Source organism: Pocillopora damicornis, chromosome 13, assembly GCF_964200805.1.
Source record: "Pocillopora damicornis chromosome 13, jaPocDami1.2, whole genome shotgun sequence".
NCBI lineage: Eukaryota > Metazoa > Cnidaria > Anthozoa > Scleractinia > Pocilloporidae > Pocillopora > Pocillopora damicornis.
The window spans coordinates 1,144,621-1,160,064 of record NC_142682.1 but is presented as its reverse complement, the minus strand read 5'-3'; the positions used below and the strand labels follow the sequence as shown (position 1 = coordinate 1,160,064).

Genomic DNA, 15,444 nt, shown 5'->3' with positions numbered 1-15,444 from the left:
ATCACTCCCAGGGATTAACTTAAGGGGTAACTCTTACCTCTCCCTGGAATTCAGCAAATGTGGCCCTTTCATTGTCCTCACAGCAGACATAAGCTTCACGGTCTGGGAATTTCTCCACGGTCATATCTAGCCTTTGTCCAATTGTTTCACCAATGAAACGTTTTGAAGATATTCCATGACAATAACTAAACTGGAGCTTCTCGTGAGAACTGTTTGAGATAAAGTGGAGTTATATTATCATGTTGGTAACCAGAGGAGCTTTACTGATATCACTCTCAGACAGTTTAAGGTTATAGTTGAGGGTTCAATTTCAAAGGCTGGGCTGGTTTGGTAACCCCTTGGGAAGGGAATAGTACCCCCTCTTTTAACATTTGATGGGAAATTGCACTGGACAAGTTGTGTTTCTTGTGCATTTCTGTCTATTAAGACAAAAAGAAAACTAGGGTACCAGAAGCAGGGGTACACCAAGCAGGTTGGGTAAATATGATTCCGTGTAAAAAGTATCCTGTCCTGTTGATTAAGTCACTGAAGAATGACTCCAAGATCCAAGATCCCAGACAACTGGTATGGCCTAACTCCTGTGTCTTGGCTGAGTGGGTTAGCCCAAGTCATTCTGGCTCATGGTTGTGTCTACTGATTTTGTTTCTGCCCTTCCCCCCCCCCCCCTTCATGAGAATAAGGGGTGAGGTAAGGAATGGTTATTGTGTATCTCTGGAATATCCCAACTGGGAATTTGTCAAATTTTTTAATATCTGACAGATTAGGCCAGCCAAACATTGCAAATATTGCATGTGCATGTGTCAACTAGACAAATTTTTACAGATCTTTAAGAGTTAGAGAATGAATTTGACACCGACAGCGAAAGTGAAGACAATTAAGCAGCAGACTTTAAAATTGTTGACATTTTTTGACGTTTCCCCTAATAAGTGTTGGTAAAATTTCCGCAAAGCGACATACTTCATTATGCATTCAGTTCTTGAATAGAGAAAACAGTGACAAAAACAATATATTTCCATTAGGAAAACAGATTTGTTTTACAATAGTATGGGGCTGTACGGAAACTTTACCAAAAATTTTTTATTCTTTAAAGAGAACCCCTGAAATGCAATCCTCCTCACAGATCTTCTTCCCTGTTCCTGCTATGGAACAGGAAAAGTTGTTGGGGAGGAGATCGGTCATAACCATCGAACCTCGAATGCGATTGAATCGCGTCTCCAAGCAAAGATTGACGGAAATTCACGTGAGTTAGAGTACTTCACTCACCTTGTGGATGAACAGCGAACACTTTTGCGGAATCCAAACGATACTGGCTTGGAAAATCTTTCAATCCATTGAAAACGAAATCTAAGATTGCCGCATTTTGCTGCAGAGTTCAGTATACTTGGCCCTCTAGCGGAGATCGCCGCCATCGTTTAAAGCCTACGGAGATGCAGCCGAGATCGACCGTTGCAAATATATAAACAATGTAAGAAGTTCAACTAGATAACTTACTAATTATTTGATACTAAGCGTATCAAATAGCTGACGTTACGCGGCCTTAAATCTACAGGGTCGTCTCCCTGTGACCAGGCATGTGACATTGGTAAGGAAAATTTGGAAAGATTTCATAGGCAGGCATGGGCGTGCAAACAGTTATTAGACAGGAAGTGACTTCACTCAACCGCGTCTAATTCATGGAAAAAGTGCACGCTAGGCTGACGTTATGATCAAGTTCCAGAGCAAATATTTGAGACACTCTTTTTGCCAAGCATTTCCGTCATGCCATGTAAACCAGTTTTGGTTAGTTTCGAAACTGTTAATGTCAAACACAATGTAGACGTCTCGAAAATGAAAGTTGTGAAGCCGGTTTAAGATGGAAAGTCCCATATTGTAAGAATAAATTAATGTAAAACGGAAAAGCAGATATCATCAACATAAGGAGACACATCTTTCTCGAATCGTTCAAACCACAAGCTAAGTTTTTCCCAAAACTTGGGGAAAATGGTCATTAAAACATTTCTGTGTTGCTTTAGTATCTACGAAGGATCATGGGTCTGTGGATTATGCAGCTTGGTAAGAAAAGAATTATATTTGTACCGCTTATTTCCGGGTGAGTGGATCGTCAGAGGTTCTGTAATCTAAGATATATGTATGTTGGTTTTTTTCGCTTGTAGTTCATCGGGACGGCAAGAGTTTATCTTGAGGAGTTTAATCTAAAGTTTCGCCAGCGGATGACATTGGATACGAGAAACCAGCTGCGTATCAACTTTAAAAGTAAGTTCTCTAAGAGTAAAATTGCGATTTTCATTGTGCTCTTTGAATCGTTTTATATTCATTGAATGAGAGTTTCATTTCTCTCGTGTGGGCTCTGACAAATAGCGCTATGGACTTGCTAATCAGGTAATGACAATGTCTAATATAAGGAGTTGAAATTTTCGCAGTTTCAGCAGTTTAATTTTCACTTCCTGTGTATCTTCGCACGACAAGGAACGAAACTGAAATAATCATAAGGTAAAAGTATAACGAATCGACACAAATTGCGACCTGCAAAAGCGTTATCATGTAATACAAACCTTGGTTTCCTTTCCTCAAACAAGTAACAAGCTATAGGCCAAAGGGAGAGCGTGGTGGGCCCTTTCTCAACGCTCAATCGCTCAATCCCAATCGCTCTGACGAAGGGCTAACGCTCGAAACGTCAGCTTTTTTACCCTTCACGGTGGCTAATTTACGTTTTCAACCCAGTTGTTAACACTAAATTACCCGCTACACTCTCCCACCGACGCAGCACCACAGTTTCTTTAGAAACTTACCCCTTTATCCTTTCTCGACGCGCCTGTGAAGCTGTGTTCAAAGGGAATGTTTATTTATGGTCAGACTCAGGGTATTGATCTATGCTACAAGTAGGCTGCACAATATTACATCGTTTGTTGATAATTCTAGTTTACACTGGCCGTTATGACGCAGCGTATATTCTAATACACCTTTTGCTGTTCATTTACGCAAAATGTACATTCATTAACGTCAACAGTTGAAACTATACGGCAAATATACATTCATTAGCACTTCCATGAAATTCATGAACGCGAACGAACTTTCAATAACGCTATTTCCATATGTATTAACATTCAATAGCATCAACGGATGAACAATTGCACCTTTGAACAATCAAACAGAACAAATATACTTTCAATCTCGCGTAATGGTTGATCATTAAAACCAATAGAAAATCAATTGCATAGTAGGACAATCAATTGCGTATTAGAGACATTCAATAATACAATTTGCATAGAGATGTACATTCAATTGCACCTTCATACAATCGTTTATTCGACATGGTCAATCATTAACGTGAACTGACAAACATGTGTGTAGTAATAACAATCAACTAGGGAAAAAGAAATTTCAAAATTGTTCGATTACAGTGTACTGTAATGTAATGTTTTGTAATTATCCTTCAATTTCTTCATTATTCAAACATCTTGGAATGTACGTTTGCATAAATCTGTACCACTGTCCACATTTAGCAGCCGTGATGGTGCCTATGTTTCTCTGCAGGGCCTGAAGTAGCAATTGAGTGCGGAAGTTGCCTAACGCGATTCCTTGTCGTCTTGCCTCTGCTCTGTTGTTCATCTGTTCTTGCTGCTCTGGACGGCTTATGTCCGCTTTTATGGCTGCTTTTAAGGCACTTATTGCTTGCTCTACAAAGTTAAGAAACGGGCTGTATGGTGGTAGCTTTTTAAGCTCAGAATTAGGACCAGGAATGGCAGGATTGTTGTGGGCTGGTGCACCGTCATAAATGAAAATCACATGTTCATTTGGGTCGAGATTTAGCCTCGTCTGTGACAGAAAATCATTAAATCTTTGTCCATTCATTCCACCGAGAAATGCCGAGTGAAAAACGAGTCCATAGGTGGGTGAAATTGCCAGTGCTACAGTAACATTTCTCCCTCGCTGACCACATACTTGTCGATATGCCCTCTCTCCCATCCTTGCTCGTCCGTGACTTCTTGCCGTCCAAATATTGTACCCACGCTCGTCTACGAAAATACTATGATTCACTACAGCATGGCGCATGAACCAGTTGGCATAGTCGACTCTTTTTTGCAGGACATCAGGGCGGTTCCTTTCAACTGGGAGTGGCCTTGCCAATTTCACACGATACAATATACCTTCAAGTGTTCTTGCTACTGTACGGTCATGGATTGTTGGTTTTCTTGGAAGACGCTGTCTCAATTCTTGATTTATCTGTGCTAGTGTCAGCAGGCAATTTTCGTTCAAAATGTCATTCAGGCAATTCCTCATTTCATCATCTACTCGAACATGATTTGCTCCTCCTCGTGGTCTCTCCGCGATCCTTCCTTCTCGCAAGTATCGTGCAACGATACTTCTTGCAGTTGAACGGTTCACTCCGATAGTAGCGGCAACCGTCAAATAATCTTCTTTCACATCTTCGAAGGCTTGAATAATTCTTTGACGCTGTTCAAGTAGGATTCTGTTTCTTGGTGGCATGATTTTCTCCGGTTATTTCTGTCCACTTGTTCATACAGTGTACTGTGTACTGAACATGTAAAATGTTCTTCATTTTATATCTGCTTCAGCAAAATATTGCGCAAAAAGGAACATAAAATTTAAATGATAATGTACATACTCTTGTATTTTCGTTCATTATTATAAAATACATGTAACTACGATGAATGACACTAATGAATATTTTTTTCATCCTATTGTTTATTCGAAAAACACCAATGCTTGTCAGTTCACGTTAATGATTGACCATTTTGAATAAACGATTGTATGAAGGTGCAATTGAATGTACGTCTCTATGCAAATTGTATTATTGAATGTCTCTAATACGCAATTGATTGTCATACTATGCAATTGATTTTCCATTGGTGTTAATGATTAATCATTACGCGAGATTGAAAGTATATTTTTTATGTTTGATTGTCCAAAGGTGCAATTGTTCATCCGTTGATGCTATTGAATGTTAATACATATGCAAATAGCGTTATTGAAAGTTCGTTCGCGTTCATGAATTTCATTGAAGTGCTAATGAATGTATATTTGCCGTATAGTTTCAACTGTTGACGTAAATGAATGTACATTTTGCGTAAATGAACAGCAAAAGGTGTAATAGTACCCCTAACTGCGATAGTCATTGAATTGTTTCTCTGCTCGAGTAACAATGTAAGCTTAATCATACGTGAAAAGCTTTAAGTGTAAAACTACATAAATATGAAATATTTCTGTCGAAAACTTACTGAGGCGTTGACGCAAAGTGACTTTCCAAAGTTCCGGAAAAAAAACGCGTTCTTATGAATCATTTTAGAGTCATTACGTCTTCAGTGAAATGAACCGAAAAATTACTGGTGTACACCTTTGAGAAATACTAACTGTGTTTATCAAATTTATTCCTCTATAGCTCTCCAGCTCATAACAATCCTTCAGTTGTCAGTGGCAGCGGTGTCCATTTTAGTGTCACTATTGATGATGTTTGGCCTACTTAAGGTTTACTCACTGATTTCGCGTTTTATCGACTAATTTAAAACCTTTCACTCTCAAGATCTCACCATTAATTCTCCTTACTGTCTGCCATACAATTCTCTTGACATCAGTTTGGAGTATTTGGTATTAGATCAAATAATATTCCCCTAATTGATATTTTTCTTCACTCTCATCACTCGTCTGCTTGGTATTGTATTAATGTTGTAAGGAGAACTCCTGTCTTGATCACTCATGGGAGTTAAAGCATTTAGCGTCGAACGTTTGTCTTCTGTTGAAGTTCAAATTCGACCTTTCGGAAAACAGATGTTCGTGGTAAACTAATATCATTTGTAAATAACATCTGTTTAGAATAAAAATGTATGAAAGTCAAGTTGTCAAGCGCACGCCTCGATTCATTTAAAAATGAACAACGAAGCGTTATTGTGAAAAAAAGAGGCAATTTTTATAGATTAGAGACTTGATAGACGTGTTACTGGTAAGGTGATATTATGTACTTGAATTTATAAAAATGTCAGCTCAAGGGGGGGATTCTCATTTGGTAATACCCCTGAAGTTCTACTGAGAAATACTGACAGAAAACCTGGAAACGTGCACTAATTATGTTTTTGGAAACAGACCCTCGTGCACTCAAACATTTTAGGTTTAGGACATGTCGATAGTTGTAATTGATTCAATCGGATTTTCATCTATTTCTTCAGCGCCTGAAGTGGCTACTGTGTCCCTGGTTGGTGTGGGTCTTGATTGAGGAGCTTTCCTCCATCTTTGTGATCATTTTTTATGCGCTTTCCGATGTCAAGGTAAGTGACCACGAATCGTTGTCGTGAATTGTGTGGGGGGGGGGGGGAGCATTAAATTTCCAACCAGTTTATGAAGTCCACCGGCGTGTGGTAAGAACTTCCTTCAGCATGGCGTTAACTAGAGAGAGGGGGGAATTACGTGAAGGTTTTCACGCTGTGTAGGGTAAACACGCATTTCTAGCTTCGTTACTTTCGTTTCCTTTGAAGGAGGTTGTCTTACGCACCTTCCAGGTCACTATCCTTCACAATATATTTCAAAGCCCGATTTACTCAGACCTTAAATGCTGTTAGACATTGCTCTTAGAAATCTGACAGTGCACTTGATTGTCGTTTTATTGCAGCTGAAATGTTCCGTCTACATATCGGAAGCAATCACACTTGTCATCGCTGTAAGTAGAACAAAACTTCATTAATACGTACGAAGGGGAAAAAAGTTCAGCCCAGAAAGCTTTTGACGGCACAATTTTTTCAAGCGAACCGCAAAAATAAAATTTACTTGATTTTGCTTTCTTGAAACAAAAACAACAGCAACAAAAACAGAGAAAAAATAAAATTTTCTTTGAGCCTTTTTCCATAACCATTTCATGTCCCTTGCTCAATTATGACTTCAAGTTCTCTTAGAGGCTGAAAACTCAGTTTCCTGCAATGAAAAGTCGAATGACCGACAGACCCAACCGTTAATGGAAAATTGTTGTTTGTGTTCCTCTATTTGACCAAATAATTGGAAAATAAAATAATAGAAGCCTTTCGAACAGATGAATCAATCTCAATATTTTTTCAGAAATAATGATTTAGCAACACAGGAACTTTGTCTTTTTCTAGGTGTATTTCATGATGTGTGTTTTCTCCTATTTCAAATTTCTGAGACAACAACACATCATCACTGATCAGGTAGGATTGACAACTCTCCTAGCCCTTCAGATCCCACAGTAGATTAAACATCTAACTTCTCCTAACAATACCAAGACATTATTGGGCAAACTTAAGATGAGAACGGACAAACTGATCAGCCAGAGAGTGGTACCTTGCTGTAATACCAAATCCTCACAACTAATTCAGAAGAAAATGTACAGAAGCTGAAATGAGAATAACACTATGAATCAAATCACAGGAGTTGATCTATCAAATTTATGATTTATTGCAGTTTTTCAGGTTCTAAGAAGGTTATTAAGTAAATAGTTTGTATCAATGTATCCCATTGATTGAAAAAAAAAAAAAGAAAATCAGGCCAGTTTCTACTTGACTAAGTTTGCTATCTTACGACAGGTTTTCATTAAGAATTGTAGCAGAAGGAGAATAGAATGAAGAAATGGGAAAATGCTCTCCAAGTCTAATTAAAAGAAAAAAGAACCAAGCTTGTGAAATTAAGCTGGAGAACTCTGCACAATTGGTAGAGAATTCTCTGATCTGCAATCTCATGTGTCAAACTTCTCTTCTCTTCACACACATCAACCTCTTGTATGTGCTTCCTTTGTTCATCAACTATGACATTTTGTGAAAATTTTCAGTACCACGCAGCAGCCCAGCTCAATTATGAACAGAGAGTTGATGAAGAAAGCCCTGTTCTTAGCAGACCTATCTAATGAGGACCATGAAACACAACAAGTTCATGTGGAAAATCAAGACGACTTTTATCCAGCCTACAATTTGTTCAATTGATGTGAATCAAGATTCACAAAATAAAATAAAATACAATTATCAAAAAGGTTCAAATTCTCAGAGCTCAGGAATTTTAAAATAAATTTTAGGCAGTCTGAACACAGACTAATTAATTTTATTTTATTATACCAAATTTTCATGAGGAGGATGACACAAATGAAGTTCTGGCCAGTATTGGCATTCTCTCTTAACCCTTTAACTCCTAAGATCTCATTAGTAATTCTCCTTACTGTCAGCCATATAGTTCTTGTGATGTTAGTTTGAGGAATCTGGCATTGAATCAACTAATAATCCCCTCATTAAGATTTTTCTTTATTCTCATCACTTGTCTTCTTGAAATTGTATTGATATTGAAAGGAGAAATTCTGTCTTGGTCACTCATGAGAGTTAAAGGATTAAAATTCAATATTACAACTAAGCTGTGAACTATGACATCCACTAGCTTTAGTTTAGGCTTGGGTTATTCCCTTTAAAATCTAAAACTATCACTGCTAAAGTAAAACAGATACAAATAGCTGAACCATTCAATAAAACCCCAAAATGTTTATTAGCATTAAAGGGGGGAAATAACATAGGACTGGCATAGTAAGTTTTTCACAACAAAATTGTTAACTTGAGCAGAAAAGAGAAATAATTTAATGATCACTACTCAACATAATTTGGCTGGTTACTTCACAAAGTGAAATGCAATAAAACAAGATCTTTATGTTTCACTGAAGAGTAAAACACAAAAGTCAAATAAAATTATTTGAACTGTTATTGTTTTATGCTTGTCATTTATTGACATTGCAATGAAATTTGAGTGAAGTGAGTGTAACGTAAAGTATTTTTATATATGACTACAATTAAAATATTTTCAGGTTCAAATTTTTCAAACTTGTTTTGTTTTGTTTTCCCCTTAAACCAAAGAAAAAAATTTTGTCGAGCCACAACATACATAATAGGTATACTCACTTTGATTTGAACCTGGATTCCTTTTCTTGCTTTGCTTTGGACTTCAGATATCTTCCAATCTGTCTGGTGATGTACACATTTTGTGTCCAGTATTGTTAAGTGGCAAACACATCATTATCATCTTCAAGGTCTTCATCTGCCTTTGTGAGCACTTTAACAACATACTTCGTCTGTGGCATTGCAGTTGTGTCTTCTGTTGTAGTTATGTCCACATATCTAATAACCAATAGAATGCGGTTTTATTTCTTCCGATCAAAGTGCATTGTGAACATGTCTTCCATATGGGGAGGGAAGGTTTATCCATCGCTATGAATCTAGTGCTACTGTCCTGATAGCACACTCAAGACTACTAAGACTGATCTCTCAGGCACTTAGTGCTTTCTCACGTGACTTCTTGTGTTACTGATGACTCCGCAGAATCCCAATCAAACTTCAACTTACAAGTAAGTCTTGCTTAATCTTAGATTTTGTTGTGAATGTTCTGGAAATTTTAGTTTGATATGAGAAACGGCTGGTAGGTGCCTGTGTAGGTTTCCACTCAAGAATCGTGAAAGAAAAGAAGCAGGAGAATACATCAGAAAAAAAAAAATAGTTTGAGTATTTGAGACAACCTTTCTTCTCATTTTTTCTTCTGTTACTTAGATGGAAACGGCAAAGTCTTAAAATTATTGCGTGATGTGTGGAAGGAAGTTATTTTCAAAATGAAAATGATTGTACAAACAATTTCGAGTCCTGTCTTGTAATTGTTTGGGCGATTGATGTATATGATGTTATTTTTGAAGGATGCAAGTGGCCTGTCGAAGAGCACAAACAAATTGGATAGTATACTTTTATCATGTCATTGCTCTCTCAAGTTATCGGTGATCATTTGAAGTACTTGCCTTCCTGTGCGCGTTTTTTAGAGCTTCAGCTGCTAGTGCAGTGTACTTCCAATTTTGGCAAAAAATTAAAGTTTACAGAAGTTTATGTTTTGTTTCAAAAGTCTTTTTTGACATGACTCACAACCAGCAGGGCCAATTACCAATGAAAATAAAAAAAGGTCAATGTCAAGTAAAGAAAGTAAGACAACGTCAGTGCTAGAGATATGGTAGCTCCATCTGGTTAGAAACGGAGGAATAATTATGGACTTTATCAGAGTAAGGTAAAGTCTTTTCAATCATTAGTCTCGGAAATATCATCAGATATGATCAATGATGCGGGGAAATTGTGAATGAAAACAGGTACTTGTTTGGGCTTCCAGTTGTCAGATGAATAGTTAAATGAATTATGAATATGAATTATTTCATATAAAAACTTCACATGAATAGTTAAATAAATCAATTATTACCCAATGAAAATCAGATGAGGTAACAATCCTCTTTGGTATTTCCGATAATATCCCTGGGAATTGTTTGTTAAATCACATAATCATTCTTGGAAAATATACCATTTATTCATGTCGTTGTAAAAATATCAAGCCGTCTGTATCCTTACTGAAGGCTAAAACATCTGAAACTCGGAAATTTGAATTTTTGATTGCAAAAAAGAATAAAAAAGAATCTATTCATTATAAAAAATGGGAAAACATGTTAGTGTAATTCAATAGATGAGTATCGGGTATTAACAGTTATAGACGCAGTTGTATATACAGTCGTTCTACCAAAAAAGGAATTTGATGTAGATTAGTATTTGTACAAATTAGGCTTATATTATTATATAACCACAACATAAATTAAATCTAGCCGACTGTGAATGTAATGTAATGTAGTATTTCGTAATTAGTGTTAGTGAGTAGCGTAAGCGTTAGTGTAATTAACTTTGTATTTGTTTGTATTACTCTAGTATTTGTGCTTTAAGTGAAAATAAAAAAAATATTAAAAAAAAAATAATAAAATAAAAAAAAAATAAATAAAAAAAATAAAAATCAAATTTATTTCAACTGCACAACAAAATCATACACACTCTTTGCAACCTTATCCTCCATCCTATTAAATTACCAGAGTTGTGTGACAATTTGATGGTCTGAAAAGACACTTATACATGCCAAACAACAAAGAACCAGTAAGGCCGATAATTGATAGTGAGGATAAAAAACAAAATATTTCCAAATGCCTTTTTTTTAAGGAATGACTAAATGAGGTCAGATTAAACTAATGTGGAGAGGTTTGTTGGTCTCTTTCTGAAAATAGATGAGTTACATCTATCAGGTTTTAGAGAAATGAGACTTAAATCAAAAGGGGACTTTGACCTGATCACTCCTAATATTCTTTTCCCATGAAATTTTGACAAAACTTTCGAAAACTTTATTGGTAATTTTACAGTTGCAAAAAAAGTATAGACACAAGTTGCATATAGAATAAGCTAGTCAAGGCAAATTGTTTGGAGAGAACAAAAGATTGATAATTTATACCAGTAACAAGCTTCTAGTACTAATGACATTCTCTTGAATGCCAGCTTGCCACAGAAAATGTCACACCTATCTTTTCTCTCAATAGTGCCAACCATATGTAGCAAGGTCACTTCACATCTTCCTAAACAGCAGAGAACATAAAAGTTAATTCCAATCATCAGTCTCAATTAAGAAATAAAAACTGAAGGATCAAGACTTGTCTGGCAAAGTGAAATGCAAGTCAAACTGGTTTGAAGACATTTTAACCCGAAATTTGTTTTAAATACGACAGTAACAATGTAGTTAATATTCTAAAGAAACAAGGAGTTCCAGCCCCTTGAGTAATTATCCATCTGTTGTATCGCTCGTCTCATGTTTTAAGAACCAGAGAAAGTTAGATAATTTTAATCTGCGAGTTTTATAGTACACTTTGACTCAAATTCATTTCGTATGACAGAAGTATTCTACTGAAATAAACAAGATAGAATGAAGCTGACGCCATTCGTTTCGAATAACACATGAACATGAAGAAAACGGTACCGGTTTAAACTCATGATACAAAGCCCACGCATTTTTTTTTTAAGTAAATAAACTGGTCAGACCGAAAGCTAAATAAATAAACAATGAACTGAAAGTGGTGAGGGATTTGGGGGCCATGTGATAAACAAGTTCTACCGAAGTTTATCCGCCAGTTAGCACTTCAAACCCAAATGGGCAATTAGAAAAATTCTCACCAAAACACAGCCACAAAATAAGATAAAACTGGAGATGATCGAGGCAAGACTATAAACGTTGTTAAGACACATGCCTACATACCAAGTACAACAGATTTGGAGAGCAAAAAGGCCAAAGACAGTTGTGAGCCATGATTTGGAAAATCCACCTCAACCTCCCAAAAACGAATTCGCCGAAGGTTGTAAAAAGAGCAACTCGATCCTGAACCTAGAATATTTTTTAAGCCTTGTGACCTATGGGACTACAAAGAGAAAGAAGAAAATATTTTATTTGAAGTGATTTGAAGCTTGGGGGCCACCTTGAACTTAACGCAATTTTATTTCAAAGTTGAAGTAAAATAAGATCAAATTGTAAACTACCTTCTATTATCGTAACGAATATCTCGCGATCGCCTCCACAGACCACTTCGTGATTCATAGAAGTAAGACATCAACATCTTAAGACTAACCTACAAGGTTTGTAGTCTCATGTGCACATCTTGATCGTCAGCAAATCAAATCTCAAACTTCAAGTTTTCGGCCTTTTTTCGCGTTTTGTTCGCACTTTGATCATTAAAATATCCTCATCCGAAGAGCCAGCAAACTCCATGAGTATCCCCAGAGTTAGAAATGGTGGTAAACTTGTCATACTCTTTCATCCCTCTCCAGAAATTATCACAAAAAGGTGTCGACCGCTCAGTTGAGAACCCTCATAAGTGCGCTGAACCTTACACGGTGCCGATCGCGCGTCGAGGCAGAACAAATTTATATGGTGCATCAAATGCCCTTCTGCTTCACAGGATATGATTGGCGTGCGCTGAACCTTACACGGTGCCGATGGCGCGTCGAGGCATCAAAATGCCCCTGCTTCACAGGATATGATTGGCCAAAAAGAACCCAAGTTTTTACGTCAGAGGGAAAAAGAGGTGGCACGGAGTGTCGTGCTGTAGGAAAGGGTTCCCTATACTAGCGACAATGTCTCGTCTTCTGCGTGGAAAAATATTTTGTTCATATGGGTCAAATTTCCTCAAAAGCCATACTTTCACAAAAATGACCACAAAATTTACCGAGATGGCGAAGGTTCTCTCTTACTTCCAAAAAGATCTTACAAGTGGCAGTTGTAGCAGGAGCAACCACCGCTACAGTGTGTGGAGGAAATAGGGAACTTAAGCAATGGACGTTAGGGAACTTAAGCAATGGACGTTTTCGGGGCGACGGCGACGTAGACCGGAAGTTAAGTCATTGCGTGCATTACTGCGCATGATTTAGCCAACTTCCCAGCCGTCGCAGGGACGTCGACGACGTGAAGAGCGGGTGTTTGCCGTTGTGGTGAAAACGTGAGTGTTAGTTTTCTGTTTTGGTCATTTTTGTGACCTCTAACAAATGCTATTTTTCGAAATCTTACTTTTGATTTCATTGTTAATATACAGGTGACTTTTTAGCTCGATTTAACTGTTCTTTTTTGCCTTAAATTCGTCCTAACTTGTGAGTTACTCTTCTTTCTAGCTAATCGCATATAATGGTCCACTCAACAAGCACAAAATCGTAAGTGAGAATAACAATTGAATCTCTCTGTAGATTTGTACAAAAATATTTAGCCAGGGTGTACTTTGAACTCATTTATTTGACCATTTCTATTTATTTTCAGCGGGAAAACAGTAGTTTACAGCGAATTGCGATAGTTCACTTCTCTACTAATACTGAAAGGTTTAGCTATAAGTATAAACATGTAAACATGCTACAACTGCTTGGTCTCGCTAATTTCACGAGAATGTTATTTTAATGCAATTCAGTGAAAAGTTCATTTTTAAAAACCTTTGGAAAGCGAGTTATATTTTCTTGAGAAATCAGTGCCTCCAATAAACTGAACTTTTCTTTAAACGGACATTTATGATTTGAGGGAGCTTTCCAAAGTACACAGCTGGATATTGAATTGTCTTTTTATGACAAATGTTTTTTTTTTACGGTCGAACCAGCCCAAGACTCCATGAATGGATCGATTATTTATATAAACTTTCTAGCTTTCGTTATTCAGATTTCGAAATTCAGTATTCATGCATGCGTAATAAACAGCGAATTTGTGTCAAATTAAGAATTAAGAATTCGATATTACTGCATCTATTGGAACTTTCTCCATTCAAAGGTTTGAAAGATTTTTCAATCTAACGAAATTCTGAGATGCTGTAGTTTCTAAAATTCATTGCTAATTACGCATGCAGGAATGCTGAATTTTAATTCTTACAACACAAAAATATGCAAATGATCTAGCCATAAATGGTTGTATGGGTTTATTCTTGTCCTCGTTCAACTGAAAATTAGCTTTTCATGTCTAGTGTTAGAACTTTTACAATAATTGTTGTAAGGTAAAATTTGTATGTTTCATGGACAACCAGACAATTGCACCAGAATTTTAAATTAGCCTGTTTCTGTTCTCTGTTGCATGTGCAGCTATCAATCACAAATAAACAAAACAATCTTTTTTTGTCTTAATGTTACCTAGAACAGTGATGGAATGGACAAAGCAGCATGACAAGGCTCTTCTGGGTGAAATGACAATCAGTGATCTTTTTCAATACAAGAAGGGCACTCCAGAAAGGGGTCAATTATGGGATTCTATTGCTGGTAATTTAAATGCAATGGGTTACCCAAAGTTTAAAGTTGCAAAACGGTCATGTCGCGATCGTTGGACACTGTTACGCACAAAGTATAAAAGAAGGATGTCAGAAGAAATCCAAGCAACTGGAATAGATGCTGAGGTTGGAGAACTTGATGAGATCATTGAAGATCTTATTGGAAAAGAAGATGCTGCTATTGACAGTGATAAAGAAGGAAAGAAGAAAGCTGAAGCTGATAAAAAGGCAGCAGAAGAAATACGGATTAAGGCTATGGAACGGTTTGGAAAAACCAGCAAAAGAGGTGGAGAGGGTGGAGAGGAAGGAGCCAAAAAGAAAAAAAGGAGAAGTGGCAGTGATGCAGTAGAATTTCTCAGAGAAAAAGCAAAGTTAGAACATTCTCTGAGAGAGGAAGAGCTACAGTTAAGGAAAGATCAACAAAGCCAAACACTGTTGATATTACAGCAACAACAGCAGATGAATCAAGCATTGCTCACCCTCATGGAAAAAATGTTGCCTAAAGAGAGGAATTAACTGTTAATTACTGTAACTTAATTTGTTGTTGTTAGCCAATGGTGTCTTTTTGAATGGCACTTTGCAGAGAGAGATTTGAATTTATGTTCATTAACTTTCATAGGACAATGGCATTTATGAAAGAAATGTTTACATTTTCATGTTATAATCATTTGAATTTGCTTATTATGATAAATGCCTCTTGGAAACTTTGGTGGCTTCTCAGTCATGCAGAAGCTGGTATGAAAAAAGACAAATAAGGCTTAAACATTTTGTTGTTAATTTATTGGTTAAAATTGTTGGACTGTACATGTTGAATATATGTTTATAACAAGTGTCTGAAA

General features: G+C 36.8%; 5 protein-coding genes across 15 annotated transcripts in view; 2 read left to right on the top strand and 3 right to left on the bottom strand.

The window, feature by feature from the left end:
• Window positions 1-2,924, bottom strand: part of LOC113673165 (medium-chain acyl-CoA ligase ACSF2, mitochondrial) — a 10,500-nt gene extending 7,576 nt beyond the window's left edge. Inside the window, exons 1-4 of one of the 4 annotated variants that reach the window (XM_089192840.1) lie at window positions 2,811-2,845; window positions 2,553-2,625; window positions 1,264-1,419; window positions 38-209 (exon numbers count right to left, since the gene is read on the bottom strand). In XM_089192840.1, coding sequence (XP_089048966.1) covers window positions 38-209; window positions 1,264-1,409 — 318 coding nt within the window. In that variant the 5' untranslated portion in view covers window positions 1,410-1,419; window positions 2,553-2,625; window positions 2,811-2,845. Of the gene's footprint in view, window positions 1-37; window positions 210-1,263; window positions 1,752-2,552; window positions 2,634-2,789 lie in introns of those variants that run through there. The other 3 variants (XM_089192839.1, XM_089192841.1, XM_089192838.1) reach the window with 3 other exon arrangements.
• On the top strand, window positions 1,668-8,816 carry LOC113673157 (uncharacterized). 2 transcript variants are annotated; one of them, XM_089192860.1, is made up of 8 exons: window positions 1,668-1,779; window positions 2,013-2,052; window positions 2,154-2,253; window positions 5,402-5,487; window positions 6,183-6,281; window positions 6,623-6,670; window positions 7,104-7,172; window positions 7,790-8,816. In XM_089192860.1, the coding sequence occupies exons 1-8, from the start codon at window positions 1,703-1,705 to the stop codon at window positions 7,862-7,864; spliced, it is 594 nt and encodes a 197-aa protein (XP_089048986.1). In that variant the 5' UTR covers window positions 1,668-1,702; the 3' UTR covers window positions 7,865-8,816. The 2 variants fall into 2 exon arrangements, with proteins under 2 accessions (XP_089048986.1, XP_027045325.2); XM_027189524.2 differs by having other exon boundaries at window positions 1,758-1,869.
• On the bottom strand, window positions 2,822-4,530 carry LOC149034935 (uncharacterized). Its single transcript, XM_089192855.1, has one exon. The coding sequence runs from the start codon at window positions 4,486-4,488 to the stop codon at window positions 3,427-3,429; it is 1,062 nt and encodes a 353-aa protein (XP_089048981.1). The 5' UTR covers window positions 4,489-4,530; the 3' UTR covers window positions 2,822-3,426.
• Window positions 8,036-13,194, bottom strand: LOC149034934 (uncharacterized). Of its 6 annotated transcripts, none has more exons than XR_016182638.1 (4): window positions 12,357-13,194; window positions 12,079-12,238; window positions 11,350-11,404; window positions 8,036-9,110 (listed from the first exon to the last, which is right to left on the bottom strand). XR_016182638.1 is itself a non-coding variant. In XM_089192861.1 (4 exons), the coding sequence occupies exons 1-4, from the start codon at window positions 12,431-12,433 to the stop codon at window positions 8,990-8,992; spliced, it is 405 nt and encodes a 134-aa protein (XP_089048987.1). In that variant the 5' UTR covers window positions 12,434-12,720; the 3' UTR covers window positions 8,036-8,989. The 6 variants fall into 6 exon arrangements, 2 of the variants coding, with proteins under 2 accessions (XP_089048987.1, XP_089048988.1); XM_089192861.1 differs by having other exon boundaries at window positions 12,079-12,230; window positions 12,357-12,720; XM_089192862.1 differs by lacking the exon at window positions 12,079-12,238 and having other exon boundaries at window positions 12,357-12,778.
• Window positions 12,922-15,444, top strand: LOC149034933 (uncharacterized). 2 transcript variants are annotated; one of them, XM_089192857.1, is made up of 3 exons: window positions 12,922-13,312; window positions 13,482-13,520; window positions 14,476-15,444. In XM_089192857.1, exons 2-3 carry the CDS (start codon window positions 13,495-13,497, stop codon window positions 15,119-15,121), a joined length of 672 nt encoding a protein of 223 aa, XP_089048983.1. In that variant the 5' UTR covers window positions 12,922-13,312; window positions 13,482-13,494; the 3' UTR covers window positions 15,122-15,444. The 2 variants fall into 2 exon arrangements, with proteins under 2 accessions (XP_089048983.1, XP_089048984.1); XM_089192858.1 differs by lacking the exon at window positions 13,482-13,520 and having other exon boundaries at window positions 13,270-13,312; window positions 14,481-15,444.

What these genes read in the sequence shown, in the direction of transcription:
- LOC113673157 (XM_089192860.1), top strand. Translation starts at nt 1,703, where the DNA reads ATGATCAAGTTCCAGAGCAAATATTTGAGACACTCTTTTTGCCAAGCA. An exon ending in TCTGTGGATTATGCAGCTTG is followed by an intron (nt 2,053 to 2,153) that starts GTAAGAAAAGAA and finishes TTTCGCTTGTAG; the next exon opens with TTCATCGGGACGGCAAGAGT. An exon ending in GCTGCGTATCAACTTTAAAA is followed by an intron (nt 2,254 to 5,401) that starts GTAAGTTCTCTA and finishes ATTCCTCTATAG; the next exon opens with CTCTCCAGCTCATAACAATC.
- LOC149034934 (XM_089192861.1), bottom strand. Translation starts at nt 12,433, where the DNA reads ATGTTGATGTCTTACTTCTATGAATCACGAAGTGGTCTGTGGAGGCGA. An exon ending in ATTCGTTACGATAATAGAAG is followed by an intron (nt 12,231 to 12,356) that starts GTAGTTTACAAT and finishes GTAGTCCCATAG; the next exon opens with GTCACAAGGCTTAAAAAATA. An exon ending in ACTATTGAGAGAAAAGATAG is followed by an intron (nt 9,111 to 11,349) that starts GTGTGACATTTT and finishes ATTGGTTATTAG; the next exon opens with ATATGTGGACATAACTACAA.
- LOC149034935 (XM_089192855.1), bottom strand. Translation starts at nt 4,488, where the DNA reads ATGCCACCAAGAAACAGAATCCTACTTGAACAGCGTCAAAGAATTATT.
- LOC149034933 (XM_089192857.1), top strand. Translation starts at nt 13,495, where the DNA reads ATGGTCCACTCAACAAGCACAAAATC. An exon ending in CACTCAACAAGCACAAAATC is followed by an intron (nt 13,521 to 14,475) that starts GTAAGTGAGAAT and finishes AATGTTACCTAG; the next exon opens with AACAGTGATGGAATGGACAA.